General features: G+C 48.1%; 1 protein-coding gene across 1 annotated transcript in view; it reads left to right on the top strand.

The window, feature by feature from the left end:
* The window catches only part of IFT43 (intraflagellar transport 43 homolog (Chlamydomonas)), a 170,441-nt gene extending 158,357 nt beyond the window's left edge, over positions 1-12,084 (top strand). Inside the window, exons 6-9 of the mRNA XM_006884776.1 lie at positions 10,502-10,574; positions 11,173-11,248; positions 11,727-11,789; positions 11,959-12,084. Coding sequence (XP_006884838.1) covers positions 10,502-10,574; positions 11,173-11,248; positions 11,727-11,789; positions 11,959-12,084 — 338 coding nt within the window. The remainder of the gene's footprint in view (positions 1-10,501; positions 10,575-11,172; positions 11,249-11,726; positions 11,790-11,958) is intronic.
* The last annotated feature ends 5,198 nt before the right edge of the window (positions 12,085-17,282 follow it).

Here is a 17,282-nt window from a genome sequence, read left to right as displayed (position 1 = left end):
TTTTTATCTGGAGGTGGGGTTTGTTGGGTGAATCTGGTCTCATCTGGTGGTAGGTTGCTTGGATGATCTGTTGGGAGCTCTGCTCTCATCTGATGGTGGTTTGGTTGGGCGGGTCTGGTCTCATCTAATGGTGGGGTGGGTGGGTGGGTCTGGGCTCATCTGATGGTGAGTTGGTTGCATGATATATTGGGAGCTCTGGTTTCATCTGGTGGTGGGTTGTTGGGTATCTGTTGAGTGGGTCAACATAATGTTCTATTATCATGAGTTTCCCCTCTGGCAGTCTCTTTGCTGTAACTGTGCATTAAGTTTTTTTGTTATTGTGCTACATAGAATGTAGAACCATATATCAGATAAACTAGAGATCCAAGAGGTAACAAATACACAAAAATTAGTGAAGACCATTGTGACCCAATCTCCAGATGGAAACCAGATAATCCTAGTTAGACCATATTTGAATAACTCTAACTTTGTGCACACTCATACATTGTTTCTTTATATGTATTGTGAAAACTACAGTGGGACTTTCCCATCAGGCTTTGCAGCTCTCAGTGAGGCAGAGCTTTGGCTGTGATATCCTCGGACCCAGGAATTATTCAAAGAGGACTCCTGCAATGAATTCTACTTGGATAACTTTGGGACTTAGTAGCACTTACACAAAAGTTGGAAAACTACAGAGAAGTTTGACATAGCCCATCCATGAGTGCAGCTCAGATTTGTAGGGTCTCTGTTGATTCCCTTCTGCTCAGTTAACCTTCATTTGGCTATCCCTTGAAGAGGCAGAAGTCCCTGGGATGTGGTCTCTGCCCTTAATTAGTACACCACGGAGGAGGCGAAGCTAGGACAGATTTCACTTATCATTCCTACTCCAAGGAAATGAGGTCAAGTCAACCCTGTGGCCATGAATAAAGTATTAAGGAAGGACAAAGTAGAAGCCCTTAATTCTGTGTGTTAGATTCATAGATAATTCACACAGGATAATTTGCATGCCGTTTTCTCGGTCTGCTGATTTATTATTATTATTTATATGTGTAGAACCTCCCTTTTCAATTTTGCGGTCACATGTTTCTTAAAGACAGGGCCCCTGCTCAGTCCACCGCGGCTCTCCCCGGATGTACTCAGAAAATACTGTGTCTGGCAGGCCCTCCGTGCAGATCTCCTGGTGCTGATGCCCCTCCTCACCTGGCACCCTTTCTCTTGCCTCACTCACCTCGTGTCATCCCCCCACGCCGTTCCCCGCACGCCCTGCACTCCAGCCACACTGCTCTGTCTTCCATTTCCCCAACTCTGTGAGTTACTTCTCATCATGCCCTACCATTCCCCACTCTGTCCTCTGTCTGGCTTAATCCTGCTTAATAATTCAGCTTCCAGCTGTACTGTCCTTCATCTGGAGAGACCTTCCCTAACTCCTCACCTCATCTCCCAAAAGTCCAGATTGAATCCTGTTTGGACTGGTTTAAATGTATTACAGAGCATCCATTTAATGGAACACTGCTGGTCACTTAAAAGAATGAAACATATCTGTATATTGATAAAGAAAGATAAAAGCAAATTGCAGGATTACATATACATAACGTGAACCCACTTGCAAACATTTTTATCTGTTTTTTTCCAATCATTTTTAAAAGAGTACCTCTGCTGTGATCCGTGTACATTCTCTTTAGTAAATATGTGCAAGGTGTTCCTGACAGAGGGCCCGTTAGGGAGACAACTGGGGCTCAGTCAAGGAAGGAAATGAAATTTCATTTTTATTTTAAACTTTCACTTAACATTTGAATTTACAATTATATATTTTATTTTAAAAAAATTAAAGCAATGAGATCTTGTTTGTTTTGTTGGACTCAGCATCCAGTTAGCTTCCTTACTGATTAGTCGCTGTCAAATTAGCTCTGACTTAGTGCAGTCAAATCCCACAGAAGAAAACCTTGCCAGGTCCTGCTGCATCTTCACATAGATATTGGTGTGCTGGAGTCTGTCATTGCAGCTACTGCATATTCTAAGTGCCTTCCAACCTAGGGGATGCATCTTCCCGCAGTATGTTGGACAATATTCTGTTGATTCAGTGGTTTCCGTTGTCTGGTTTCAGAAGTCGATCGTCAGGCCTTTCTTCCTGCTCTGCCTGTGTCTAATAGCGCTGCTGAAACCTGTTGCCCACAGATGACCTTGCTGGGATTTGAAATGCTGGTGGCACTGCAGCTCACAAGCCACTTCAGTGTATTTATTTGTGTTTACTGTTCCCTGTTAGACCAATTCTCCATGAAGTCAGGGCCATGTGTTTGTGTTTGCCATCATTACCCACCACCATCTAGCATGGTTCTGCCCCTGATTCAGGCCTTGGTCTTTTCAGTCACCTGCTCTGCATCTGAGAGCTGGACAGTGTGTAATGGTGACAGAAGAAGAATTGATGCCTCTGGGTTGTGGCACTGGAAGAGAATAGAGACTGTTTCCTTGACTGTTGAAAGAACAGATATGTCTTGGAGAGAGTGTGGCCAGAGTGCTGATTAGAGGGAAGGAGGGCAGAGCTTCATCTCATGTTCTTTAGGCATGCTGCTAGGAGAGGCTATTCCTGCATCATGCTTGGAAAGTTGGAGGGTCAGTGAAAGAGAGGAAGACCTTCAGTGGGATAGACTGACAAAGTGACAGTAGCAGTTGGCCTGAATATGTCAGGGATTATGAGGCCCGCACAGGATCAGACAAGGTTCAGATCTGTTGTTACTAGGGTCACTGTGATTGCACTTGACTCTATGACACCTAACAACAACAGCAGCAGAGGCTCAGCTAATGTTCCTTGAATGGATGAATGCATGAACAAATGGACGGATGGCAAATGCGCACCACATGGCAGAGAAGCAGATCAGACAGTTCGTGAGATAGCGAATTAACACACGTGTGATATGGGAAGGAATCTTTCCATTTGTGGAACCTGAGCTGGGGATAAGCAGATGACCTGTGTGCGATAGCACGGCCTTCCATGAGGGCTGAGACGCAGGACCGAACGTGAGCAGCTCACTGTGCTCTGTGGCCTTGTAACCATCTGCCCTCATCTTCGCCTTCCTGAGGCTGTTGACCGTGCCCAGCCCACCTCCTTCTCCAGGAGCTCACTGAGTAGGATGAAGCTGCGTAATAACATCTCCACGTTTTCTCAGGTGTCGCTGCACTTCTTTCATTCTCTACCTTTTAGGGAAGTAGTGAGTCAGGTCATAAAGCACAGGAGAAGGCTTGGCTAATGCTGCCTGAGGTTATTGGTGCAGAGGGAAATAGCCAAGGACAGAGGACAGGACATTGCAGGTAAAATCAAAGGTGAAGAAGGTGTCCCCAGAGCAAGCAGGCAGTTTCCACCCCTCTGCTATCAGAGGAGGTGTCTGTTCAGGTATTTTGTGTTTGTAAAGGAAGTAGGTAGGTATGGAAATTTGGATACTGCTATCCAGCTAGAGCTTGAAGCCTGTGATTAATGGTTTCGCCTCATAAACTCCTTAATCTTCCCGAGCATCAGTGTTCCCATCTTAGAAACAATGGTTGTCGGCCAGGGTGAAGTGAGAAGGACATGGGAGAACCATGGTGTCTCTCATGCGCAATGTTACAGTATTGGAGAATGAGGATAATTACTGAATATTTGGGACACAATGCAAAGTATTTAATAGATTGCTTTATTTAATGCTTCTGATACCTGGATTCTAGGTGGTATAGCACTGGTCTGTGCATTGCTGTACAGAGGTAACTCATGGTTGCTGTGATGCTGAACACTGCGACACTGATGTGCCAAATGTGATAATGGTTACCCACGGTGGACAGTGTTTGCTGGAGCTCCCCGATTAAAACAAGCTTGGAAGCAAGAGTGGCATCCACTTCCAAAATGGCTTGCTTCCAGAGACTCTATGAACAGTGCTCAGGCCTTTTGTTCATAGGGTTGTTAGGAGTCGTCTAGTCATCTAAGACTTGACGGCACCAAACAACAACAACAATAGCTGGATGTTGTTGTTCGAGACCATAGAGTTGACTGTAACTGCTAAGGACCCTGGGAACACCAGATCTGAGCCTCACCCTCACCTGCAGTATTCTCACAATCCCACTGTGCCCATGCCCGATGTGGTTGTCACTGTGTCCTGCATCTCGGTCCTCCTCTCTTTCACTGACCCCTCAACCTTTCTGAGCGTGATGTCTCTCTCCAAGAACCAGTTCTTCCTGAAAATATGCCCAGAGTATGTGAGACTAAGTTTCACCATCCTTGCCTCTACGGAGCACTCTTGTTGCGTTACCTCAAAGACAGATTTGTTTGTTCTTTTGACAGACCATGGGATATCCAATACTCTTCAGCAACATCACAATTCGAAGGCACCAATTCTTCTTCAGTCTTCCTTATTCATTGTCTGACTTTCAGATGCCTAGGAAGCAACTTAAAAGACCAAGACTTGGATCAGGCTTCCCTTAGTCTTTAAACTAACATCCTTACTCTTTATAATTATTGAGAGATCTGTAATAGCAGATTTCCCCAGTGCAACATGTATAATTATGATTTGTTTTACTAATAAATAAGCTGAGACACAGGATATAGTCACAGCACAAATGTGTAGTGGAATCACCTTCACTTCTGTTGTTATGTGATTCAAGTCGACTGTGACCCATGGTGACCCTGTGTACAGCATCTCTGAACCTTTCCTTATCCTGAGCCAATCTCACTGGCGCTGATACACCTACTCCATCACCCCAGTTACTGTGTCAATCCATCTCTTCTGGGGTCTTCCTCTCCTGCGCTGTCCCTCCACCCTGCCGAGCATGATGTGCTTCTCCAAGGATCATCCCTTCTGGCCACGTGCCCAGAGTATGTGGAACAGAATTTCAAAATCCTAGCCTCCAAGGAGAAACTTGGTTTCACCCTTTCCAGGCCAGACCTGTTTGTTCCCTTAGCAGTCCATGGTATATTAATTACTCTTCTCCAGCACCACAACTCAGAGGCATCAATTCTTCTTCTGTCATCCTTAGTCATTGTCCAGCTCACTGATGAATAACAAGTAATTGTGAAGACCATGGCCTGGATCAGGCACACCTTAGTCCTTAAACTGGCTTTATCATTCCTTAGCACTTTGGAGAAGTCCCTGACACCTGACTTCCCCAGTGCAATTAATCTTTTACTTTCCTGACTACTGATGCCAGAATTGTGGAGCTGAGCAAGCTGAAATTGTTAACATCCCCCATCTCATCTCCATCCATCATGGTGCTGCCAAGACGACTCACTGTTATTGTTACTGTTGTTCTTATTGACAGTGTAGAAGAAAAGCAAGGCTAAATGAATGTAAATCATTGGCTTTTTAAAGTCTTCCCAGTAGTACTACACTCTTCTTCCTGGCTCTATTCAAGTCTTACCTTTTGGTAAGTTACACTTGCAGCCTGGTCAGACCGGGTTCCCTGTCTCGATTTGCAGGTCAGGTAACCATGTCTGATTTGAGGCAGGGCTGGCTCCTTGCAGTTAGGATCCCAGCTGGTACCGTGGGCTAGTGCTGGGCTACTAACCAAGAAACCAGTGGTTCAAACCCATCAGCTGCTCTGTGAGAGAAAGAGAAAAAGATTTACTAGAACCAAACCCACAGCTGTCAAATCTTCGAGTCACTTCCATCCACAGTGACTCTCCGTTGGGCCTCCGAGGCTACTAATCTTTATGAGAGGGCATCGTCTCACCTTTATCCCACAGAGCAGCCAGTAGATTGAAATAACTGACCTTTTGGTTAGTAGACCAGCACATAATGCGCTGCGCTACCAGGACTCCTTGTGATACAGGTTACAGCTTTGGAGTCCCTGCGAGGCATCTGCTCTGTTGTGTAGGGTCACTGTGGGTGAGAATCAGCTCTGACTTCAGCTGGTTAATTTTGTCAAGAGCTAGATTTCTCAAGTATATTTCCTTGGGTTGAGGTGTATGCATGCTTGTGTCTGTGTGTGTGAGAGCAGTGGGGTGGGTGAGGGAGGGAGGGAGGGAGGGAGAGAGGAAGACAGGAAAAGAAAAATTCCAGGCCTCTATTATGCAAGCACTTGTCTGTGACTGTGAATCAGAAACTGAAATTGCAGAGTTCTTTGAAGTTCGCCCCAGTCCTGCTCCACGGCCACCTGTTCCGCTGGGGGCTGAGAGTTGGATGGCCTAGCTCTGCTGGGATGGCTCAAGCTGTCACTGCACCGGAATGTTCCAGCTTGCCTTGGCCTGGCTGTCATCGCTGGCTCTGTCCCACTCAGGCGGTTCACCAGGTTCTGCCGGGCACCAGGCTTCCAATTAGAGAGAAGTCCCACTGTGTGGCCAGCCCCACCAGTGCCACTCTGAGCAGCCCCTTTGCCAAGGCCCAAACTGACCTCTGATCTGTCACAGATGGGCCCTCCCCACACTCTTTGGTGCACATTTGGAGGAGGGGGGGTGGAGATGAGGGGGGAAGCCCACGGGGAGCCCGAGTGGACAGTGGGCAGAAGTGCAATTCCTCAGAGCTCAGAGAAGTTGGGCAGGGTTGACAAGGCCCAAATGCTAAAGTTGTGGAGGGAGAGAAGATGTTGGGAGAACCCCTGTCCTGAGCCCCAAACTCGGCATGGGGCATCTTCTTACCAACTTCTGAATATTCATCTCGGGCTGGACTCCAAGCCCGGGGAGAGCCAGAGGCAGCAAGCTGGCTCACTCCAAAGCTGTCAGTGCTGATGGCACGCGGCACAGCCAGCTTCCTCCTGCCGCACGGCAGGCCTGTGCGACCGCGGTAGCCACGGGCCCAGCTCGCCCTGGACGGTGGACACAGTTGTGTCCGTAGCTCTGGTGGTGGGTGGCATTAAATCCCCAGGAGCATGAGTGGAAAAGAAAGACAGATTCCAACTTCTTAAGTAGAATCTTAGAGCAAAACTGAGATGTGTAAGTTTTTAAAGCTGCACTACAGGACTCCATTGATTTGGAAGTGAGATAAATGTCTCTTTATTTTCTCCATTACCAGTTTATCTTTTTTTAACTTTATCATTATTATAATGCTTCATTCATGTACATTTTCCCCTGGCTCCCTCCACCCACCAAACTCTTTGACACTGTGATTCCCCCGCCTCCTATCCTCAGCCTCTTGCCCCCTCCCCTCACTCTTTGAATGTCTGTATAGATCTCACTGGTTGGTTAACCTACTATTTTTACAATAATGGTCCTATACAGTATTTGTTCTTATGAGCCAGAATTAGTTCACGCAACATAGTGCTCCGTAGCCTCTCCCATATTACATAGTATTTTTCAAAATCATTGCTCCTGAGTGCTGCATAATGTCCCATCATGTGAATGTACCACAGTTTCTCAATCCAGTCATTTGTTGATGGACATTTGGGCTGTTTCCATGTTCTTGCTATTGTGAATAATGCTGCTATGAACATCAGTGTTACCAGTTTATTTTTTTATCACTCCCTTGCTTTGCCTTTCTGATTTTTCACTGCCTTATTCTCTGTGTTTTTCTCGTGCATTCATATTTTCTCTTGCACACTCTGTTTTTCCAAGTGTACAACATCTGTGACTCCATTCTTGGAGGTGATAATAGTGACACCAGGCCTCTGTATGCTGGTGTGCCTTGGCCAGAGCAATCTGGGAGTCTGAGGAGTAGCCTAGAAGTGGCAAGGGCTTTCTCAGCTCTTCTGGAATGATTCCACCCCACCTTTTAAAAATAAAATGGAATTTAGCCCCTGGAAGCAGGAGTGAGAGCTTCTTCACTGCTCCCTTCTTCTTCCTTTTGATGTTTGCAAATGGTTTGGGAATTCTAGGACTGCCTGGTTCCTACCACATCTCTTTTTTAATTTTTTTTTTTACTCTGATTAGCTAAACATCACAGAACTCCTCAACCAGTTGATGACAGTCATTTGGAGAAGGAAATGCTTCTTTAGGGTGTGAGGTTATTCCTGTGACAAGGTAGCCTAGTTGTGGTACCTTAAGCAGCTTGCTGTATGTGATTGGAAGAGGTGTGGTCTTCTCAGTTTCTCTATTTAAACAACTTTCTTAAACTAATGGAAGAAATGGCCCCGTGTCTCCTCATATATTGTGATCGCAGCTGGAGAGTCCAGAGCAGACAGTCCCCAGGGGATGACGAGAGGTGTGACCCTCAGTCTGGATATGGTGTTTGTGCTGCGTTGCACCCTGGCAGCTGGAGCTTCTGCCCTTTGGTACAACGTCGGGAGCCAGATCATATCACTGAGTGTAACCTGTCTCCCAGATGCAGACGAAGGGAATGCCCACAGCTGCCGAGCTAGCTCCCGAGCTAATGTGCGTGTGGGCCGTGCTCACGAGGACACGGTGCTCACGGTCACATCGACTTCACGGCACTAACGTCCTCAGCTACAGTGCCTCTCACCACTGCAGGCCCGTTGCTCCCTGTTCATCTCCTCTCCCAAGTGCTATCTGAGAGCCTCTTCTCATTTCCTTACATTTCTGTGTGGCGATCCACTCCAGTGACCCCTCACCCAGTGCATGCGTCTGGACGACCATGCTCTGCAGAAGCCTGTGTCTCCTGTTGTTAGGTGCAGGTGAGTTGTTCTGATTCACAGAGATCCTGCGTACAACAGCATGAAACGCCGCCTGGTCATGTACCAGCCTCACAACCAGCGCTGCGCTTGAGCTCTTGCTTGTACCGTCCATGTCAGCCCATTCTGCTGAGGGTCTTGTAGTGCTGCCCTACTTGTGCTTGTCCTGCTTACTTTTAATCTTACCGGGTATGATGTTCCTCCCCAGGAACTGGGCCTTCCTGGCGGCATGTCCAGAATATGTAGGATAACGTCTTACCATCCTGCATTTAAGGAGCACGCTGGCTCCACTTCCAAGACAGGAAGTCCATGGTCCGTGTTCTTTGCTAACACCATCTTACAGAGGAATTGGTTCTTCCAGCTTTCACATCCATGAGACAATTGAGGAAATCATGGATTGGTCAGATACTCTGTAGTGCTCTAAGTGGTGTCTTTGCTGTTTAACACTTTAAAGCGGTTTTAGGGGGTGGATTTGCCCCATGTGATTGATTGTTTGGCTTCTTGACTGTTGCCTTTCTGGGCATTGATTGTAGGTCCAAGTCCAATGAAACCCTTGGTGGCTTCAGCCTTTTCTCTGTGTATCCTGATGTTGTTGCTTGTCCACTAGGGAGAATTTTCAGATTTATTATTATTATTTTTTTATGTTAAGAAAGCTGTCGTCTTTGACCTTCATCAGAAAGTACTTCGAGTCTTATTCATTGTGAACAAGCAAGGCTGTTTCATTTACATAAGTACTTTGTTACCGCATGGTCCTGCAATCCTGATGCCACATTCCTCTCTGTGGAGTGTGGCTTACTTCCCTGATTGCTCAGCGTACAGGTCGAGTGGGTGCAGTGAAAGGATACAGCCCTGACACACCTTGAGTGGCTCTAAGCCACGCAGTGCCTTCTGGTTCTGTTGGAGCAACTGCCTTCTGGTCTAAGGTCAGGTTCGGAGTGAACACAATTGTTACAGAATTCCCATTCCACTACTTGCCTGTCGTGTAGTCGCAGTGTGGCGGCTTGTGTGTTGCTGTGGTGGGGGAGCGCTGCCACCAGTATTTCGGTTACCAGCAGGGACATCCACAGTGGCCAGGTTTCAGTAGCACTTCCAAACTCGGACAGATTGGGAAGGAGGACCTGGATATTTACCTCTAAAAACTTGACGAGTGACAATCTTATGGATAACACAGAACAGATATTTGAGTCTTCCCTTAAAAAAAAAAGCGCCATTTCTGTTAAATGATTTCACTGATTCCTGGTGGCTCCATGTGTGTCAGGGTAGAGCTGGGATCCATGGTGTTTCTGAGTGACTGATTGTTCAACAGATCCCCAGCCTATCTTCCAAAAATGCCTCTGGGTGGGCTCAGTCTTCCACCTCCCAGTTAACACCAAGTGTGGAAACCTTTGCATCACTCGGGACTCCCTGGTCCTGCCCAGACCAGAACCATACCCACCGCCGTGGAATCCAGTCCACTCAGCTTTCTGAAGCTGTAGATGTTAGTGAGAGAAGCCTGCCCGTCTTTCTCCTGCAGGGTAGCTGGTGGATTTGAACTGCTGACATCTTCATTAGCAGCTTGGCACATTCTGTATGAAACCACTAGGGATCCTAGACCTACCTGTTGTTGTTGATCGCCTTCGAGTCGAGTGCGATACATAGTGACCCTATGAACAAAAGGCCTGCAGCATTTCTTTAACTATCGACATTTATCAAAGTTCATAGAGTTTCCAGAGGCATGTTGTTTAGGAAGTGGATGCCACTCCTGCCTCCAGCCTTCCTAGGAGATTCTAATTCAGCAGGTTCTGGGAAAAGGCCTGGACTTGGAAAATGTTGAGTCTCTGCCATTGCTTCTGATGTTCATCCCCATTTGGTCCCACAGCCCTAGGCTGGGAGCTCCTGGGGACCAGAGACTGTAAGGGTCCGCTCTGCGGCCATCCTGTGGCCCTCCACCACTGTGCTGACTGGGAGGGAGTGAACGGGAGACACAGGTAGCTGACAGCTGCACCTCCATCTCTCATTGCAGACATTCCTGTTATCCCGGATCTGGAAGAAGTACAGGAAGAAGACTTTGTTTTGCAGGTGGCAGCCCCTCCCAGGTAGGTGTGAAGTTGGCAGGGAGGAGAGGAGGATGGCACTCCAAATGCCATCCGCAGGGATTGATCCCAGGGGAGATCCAGAAGTCTCCACTTTGCCGGGAGTTTGCTCGCATTTCTATCATCCCTGACTGCCTCTGAAGGAGGCCTGGTGGCACAGTGTGTAACATGCTGGCTGCGAACTGAAAGCGCAGTGATTCGAACCCACCACCGCTCCGCAAGAGAAAGATGGGCAGTCTCTTCTCATTCCGATTCAGAGACCCAGAAAGCGGGTGGGGTCACCATGAGTCAGAATTGACTTGGTTTGGGTGGGTTTGTTTTGTTTTGGGTGTGTACGAGGCTGTTCGGGAGCTCTGGCGGCCCAGGGGGCAAGGAGTTGTGCTGCCAACCCAAAGGCAGGCGATTCCGAGCCACCAGCTGCTCCGTGGAGGAAGGTGGACAGTCTCCTCCCATGTGGTTTTCAGCCTCTGAAAGCCTGCGGAAGGGTCAGCTATGAGTGGGTTCCCACTCGATGGCAGTGAGTGAGTGAGAATGATGGGGCCCAGCAGTACTCCCGGACTGGCCCTGCCTGTGGTTCCTCCTCTCCTTCTCCTTCCTGTAGCGTCCAGGTCAACCGGGTGATGACCTACCGCGACCTAGACAATGACCTTATGAAGTACTCGGCCTTTCAGACGTTGGTGAGTGGACTCACTCCCTGCACAGGCTCCAGCAACTTGGGCAGAAAGACTGCTCAAGTCCCCAAGGCCACAGTATCCATTCTGTGGGTCCATGATGCTGCTTGGCAACAGCATCTTTGCTGAAGGCATTCTCCTCAGGCCCCTCACTTCCCTCGACTTAAGGTTCCCGTGACTTACCCCCAACCACACCTCTGCCCGCTTCCACCTCCTCTCTCCTGACACCTGAAGCCACATCTTTCTGCCCTGACTCTGATGGCTGCCTCATACTCTGTCTCCTGGGGTTCCCCCATAAAAGGGCCCCCATGCAGGAAGCTCCAGCCTCCTCTCGGTTCTCAGTGGCCGTGTTGTCCACTCACCATGTTACTCCTTAGTTACAACCTCTCTCAGGTCTGGGTTTGAGTTCGAACTTCTTGACTCTCCACGAGATTGCTGTGTGCTGGCCCTGTAGGTGCACAGTGGCTCTTTTCTCTGTTCACAGGATGGAGAGATCGACCTGAAGCTCCTCACCAAAGTCCTGGCACCAGAACATGAAGTTCGAGAGGTACGGTGGCGTCAGAAGCTCCTCCTCACTCTTGGCACAGGTGGCCCGGTGGTCAGCTGACCCACAGACCGGCCTGTGCCTCTCAGAGGCCCAGATGGATGTGGGAAGGTGGTTGGGATCAAGGACAAAGGCCCCTCTTTGTCTGACGTGGTGATCCCCTTCTTGGCAGGATGATGTCAAGTGGAACTGGGACCATCTGTACACTGAGGTGTCCTCCGAGCTCCTCATGGAGTGGGACCAGCTGCAGATGGAGAAGGAGCGGGAGGATGCTATGGACCAGCCCCGGCAGTCCTGACCCCCATACACAGCCCCTCTGCCTCGGACTGGAGTCCAGCAGGCCTAAAAAGGCCTGTCCTCAGCGTGGAATTTTTATCTGTAATATTTTGTAATAATTTTTTTTTCTCAGTAGACCACACTGGGTCATTCAGTTACAATAAACTGCTTTGTTCTCCGGTGGTCGCGTACCCTGTTTTTTTCCAGCACCCTCTCCGTAGAAAGACCCATCTTGAGTGAGACCCAGTGGCTTTTTGGGAACTCATACCTTGTTGACCAGCTTCAGGGACAGTCAGATTCAGGAGGAAGGGGTGCTCTTAGTGGGAAGTGATTGGATTCTCCAGAGACCACTGCATGGTGGGAGTGTGGTGTCTGTAAATTGTGACCCTGGAGATGTGGATGGGGCGATGATGCCCAGTGGGTCCTGGGAGGCCCAGCATAAACCTGCCTCAACCGTGGATGCTCAGTGCTAGTCAGGCAGGTTCCTGAAGGTCCACCAGCCCTTTGCCGCATTCCTTCAGGCTAAAGAGGGAGCAAGAAGTGAGTAGTTTGCTTCAGGGTTGAGTGACTGTTTTGATGGCCTTGGGTTCGGAAAGAAAGGCACCACCTCCCTCCTGCCCATGCAGCCTGGGGAACCTCTCCCCACTCTGTGGAGGAGGGGCTGGGGGTGGGTGCAGACCCGAGAACTCTGCTGGCTTTTCCAGAGCCCCAACCTTTCAGATACTGAACTGCTTGTCTCCACCGCTCCAGCGTACACGAGGCCCGGCAGCACTGAGCCCAGCTCTGCTTCTAAAAAGACACAGCTTCTGTTTTTGTTTTTCTCTCATTCTTCCCTAGATACTTCATCAGAGGACAAGGATCTTACCCTGACCCCTCTCTTAGGGGCAAGGATTTGGAGGGGACCCTTGCAGACCCGAAGCTAAGCCCCACTCCTTTCCCAGCCCAGCCAGTGTGCTGAGTGCCTCTCAGCCTTTCTGGAAAGCCCTTCATTAAAATTATGAAAAACAAAGAGGCTTCAGCACATCAAAAACCCACTGGGGGGTTATTTTTGTGTGACTACAGTGCCCTTCCCTGGTGAGTCACCAGTCACGGCTCCAGAGCAAGCAGAGAGGATTCCTGTATGATAATTAGAAACTTGGAGGTCTCGTGGCTTTGGGTCCCTTTTCCACAGTCATGCTTTCACCCAAACTGCCCCTCTTTGGGATGATTTCCATGGCACCAGAGAAGTTTCCATCTGGGCTAGTTTTTCCTGAGCTTGCATCATCCTGCAATCCAAAGGGGAAAGTCTCTATTTCTAGTCCCTTAATTACTAGCAGATTCAGTGGCCTCGGGAATCGGATCCCCTTTGAGGTCTTCAGGCAGCCTGAGCGAGTGGCTGAGCCTGCCTGCTTTCCTTCCTTGATTTTGTAACAGAAGCAGCAGCCAGCTCCAGCCTTCATGGTGAGCTCTCTATGTGCAGGCACCCGGCTCAGCACTCCATAGGAGTTGCGTGGCTTAATCCTCCCAGGGAAGCAGATGTCTCATTATCCCATTTACTGACGAGCAGACTGAGGCTCAAGTTGAGAAATCAAGATGATGCAGCTGTGAGTGACAGCTGGAATTCAAAACTTGACTCCTATGCTTTTCAACATCTGTATTTTTTTATTTTTATTATTGTGTGTGTGTACCATCAATTTGGATCTGACTGGTACAGGAGGAGATTGTCCCTCCTTCTCCAGCAGAGCATCTGGTGGATTGAACACATCTATATTCTTAAGCTTAGGAAAGTAACTGGCCTAGGGTGGGGCATCAAGCCCTGGAATGATGCAAGTGCTTAATGAACCTGGCTATTAACCAGAAGACAGACGGTTTGAGTTCTCCCAGAGGTACCTCAGAATAAAGACCTAGCAATCTACTTTTGAAAAATCAAGCATTAAAAAAATCTGAAAGCCACCACAAGATAAAGGTAAATAATCCAGTTGAAAAACGGACACAGGATATGAACAGACACTCCACCAAAGAAGACATTCAGATGGCCAACAAGCACATGAAGAAATGTTCAAAATCCCTAGCTCTATGAGAGATGCAAATAAAAACAACTATGAGATACCTCACCCCAGTCAGAATAGCAAAATTTAACAGAACAGCAAACAACAAATGCTGGCAAGGTTGTGGAGAAACTGGAACACTTATTCACTGTTGGTGGGAGTGTAAAATGATGCAACCACTGTGGAAGGCTGTATGGCACTTTCTCTAAAAGTTGCAAACAGAGATACCGTTCGACCCAGGAATTGCACTACTGGGAATATACTCCAAAGAGACCATAACTGCCACCCAAGCAGATATATGCACACCCATGTTTATTGCAGCTTTGTTCACAATAGCAAGGAGTTGGAATCAACCCAGGTGCCCATCAACAAACAAATGGATAGAGAAGCTGTGGTATAGTCATACAATGGAATACTACGCTGCATTGAAAAACAATGAACTCATGAAATATTATTCAAAATGGGTGACCCTGGAGGACATTATGCTGAGTGAAGTATCTCAGTCACAAAAAGACAAATACTGCATGGTACCACTGTTGTAGAATGGGACTGATATCAGGGTTGGGGTAAGACTGAGAAAAACTGGTTAAATTATGTATACTGCATTAAAACAGATAAGGGAGAGAATAAAAGCGACATATGATAGGATATTATAGTTATCACAAGAGTCCAGAATTAAGGTTGCATAGTGGAGTGTACTTGGGGGGGTGAGAGGGGTGCGGGGGGATTGTATACCAAAGAAAGAATTTTACTTTTCAAAGAGAGGAGCGAACGGGGGCGGGAGGGGAGGGGCCTTTGGGATGGGGAGGACTGGGCAGGGAGAAAAGTGCAACGATGAATAAATGGAAATAACAAAATCTCTGTAAATGTTCATTAAAATTATTAAAATAAAACCAAAAAACCCACCAAAAAAATCTGAAAGCACCACTGACACATGTATGCACAGCCATGCTTATTGCCACATTATTCACAATAGCAGAGAGATGTCAGCCCAAGTGCCCATTAACAAACAAATGGATAGAGAAACTCTGGTACATTCACTCAATGGAGTATTTACACACCTTTGAAAAACTGAACATGTGAAGCTATACAGTGTGGATGAATCTGGAAGACATTATGCTGAGTGAAGTATCTCAGTCACAAAAGGAAAAGTACTGCTTAAAACCACTGTTATAACTATAAAATAGTTACAGTGGCAGGGAGAGGGCAGCAGGAGAGTAGGAAAAGAATGGATAGATAATTGCTGTACTGGAATAGGTAGTGAGGCTCAATCTGAAATGAATAAGTAATCAGACATTTAAAAATCCTAGTTAGGAGTCAGAGTAGTCAGAATAGCAACTGTGTTTTTAATTTGTTTTTAAATAGTAGGCAGAATTAGTTGTTGGCCCTCAGGCCCTGAATAGGTACCACTCTTGTCTTCAGGGGTATGGAGTGGAGAGATCTACCTAGCTGAGTCTTGAAGCCTCTCTGCGTGGTTGAGATCCAGAGGCCTGACCCTAGCAGGCAGGCGGGCAGCCCATGGGCCTGGGGGAGAATAGCTATAAGGGAAATTAGCTAAGTGTGGACAAGGCCGGGTGGGACCAAGTCTCTCTCCTGTTAACCCGCCCTGTGTCCTGGCCACACCCACCCTGCCTGGATTTCACCCTTCACCCAGGATTTGAACATTGTCATCAGGGTCTGGAAAATGACAGGTCATTTGAGAATCTATGTCCACTCAGTGCTTACTGGTTTCTTAGATACTCTGGTGCCAACCCAAAAGGCTTGCAGTTCAAATCAACCCACTGCTCCATGGGAGAAAGGGGAGCAGTCTCCTCTCCCATGATTTATGATGGGAAAGTCTGCTGTTAGAGACCTCTCCAAAGTACTGAAGAGCAATGACGTAAGTCTGGAGACTAAGGTGCACCTGATGCAGGCCATGGTCTTTGAAATCACTTGCGATGCATCAGAGAGCTGGACAAATGACTAGGGATGGTAGAAGAATTGATACTTTTGAGTTGTGGTGCTGGAGAAGAGTACTGAATATATCATGGACTTCTAAGAAAACGAACAGGTTCCTCTTGGAAAAGGTGAAGCCAGGCTGCTCTTTGGAGGCAAGGATTCTGAAGCTTCATCTGACATACTTTGGACATGTTGCAAGGAGGGATTAATCCTTGGAGAAAGATGTCATGCTTGGGAAAGGTGGAGGAACAACATAAAGAGAAAGACCCTCGGTGAGATGGATTGATTCAGTGACTGGGGTAATGGGGCGACTCAATGGCACATAACAACAAAAACCCCATTGCATAGCACAAAACAACAATAACTTGTACAGTCCAACCAGGTGCAGTGTGTGCCCTAGACTCCAAGAAGCACCCCAAGAGGTCTTGAGAGAATGGACAGGCAGCTAACACCCCAGCAATGTGGCTTTGTGCAGGGAAGCCAAGGAGCCACAGCCCTGGATGCTGCTTCCTCCCCACCACACAGCATCCTGATTGGTTCCCCATGTCTTCTGGCCGGGCTCGTGACACCTTGAGCAGCCTTGAGAACCCTCAGTGGCTGTTGGATTAGGTGATAGCTTCAGAGATCCTGTTCTTAGGCCAGGCCCATGCCAGGCTCTGCTTTAGTTATGGCAACACAGCCACGAGCTAGAGAAAGCTGCCTGCCTGCCTTGTGGATCTTAAATCCCAGTGAGATCCGTAAACTCTTAGGTCACACAATCACAGAGGCAACGATGAAAAAGAAAGCAGGAACAGGGAACATGGGCCGGGGGTATAATTCTACATGGGTGGGCCCAGGGGGTTCACTGGGATGGAGTCTGAGTCAAGACTTGAAGATACAAGTAAGAGAAAGACTGGAATGCAGAGGGCCAGGGGCTCAAGAAAAGAGAATGGTAAGTGCAAAAGCTTCGAGGGGGCAAAAAAGCCTGCTTGTGTGAGGCCTGTGTGAGGAGACCAGGCCGAGTTAGGCCTGTCCTGGGGTGTGAGCTGGGCCTGTCCCAGGGTGTGAGCTGGGCCTGTCCCTGGGTGTGAGCTGGTCCTGTCCCAGTGTGTGAGCTGGGTCTGTCCCGGGGTGTGAGCTGGGCCTGTCCCGGGGCGTGGGCCTCTGGAGTGTGGAGGCCTCTCCCTTTCCTGCCAGGCTCCTTTCCAGGCCACCTCCAGCTCATCACGGCAGCCTTGCTTGGTTAACTTTTCTCCCCAGCTTCGTGAGGCCTTGG

Source organism: Elephantulus edwardii, unplaced genomic scaffold, assembly GCF_000299155.1.
Source record: "Elephantulus edwardii isolate Elephantulus edwardi_28Jun2011 unplaced genomic scaffold, EleEdw1.0 scaffold00037, whole genome shotgun sequence".
Classification (NCBI taxonomy): domain Eukaryota; kingdom Metazoa; phylum Chordata; class Mammalia; order Macroscelidea; family Macroscelididae; genus Elephantulus; species Elephantulus edwardii.
This window is presented reverse-complemented; position numbering and strand designations above follow the sequence as displayed.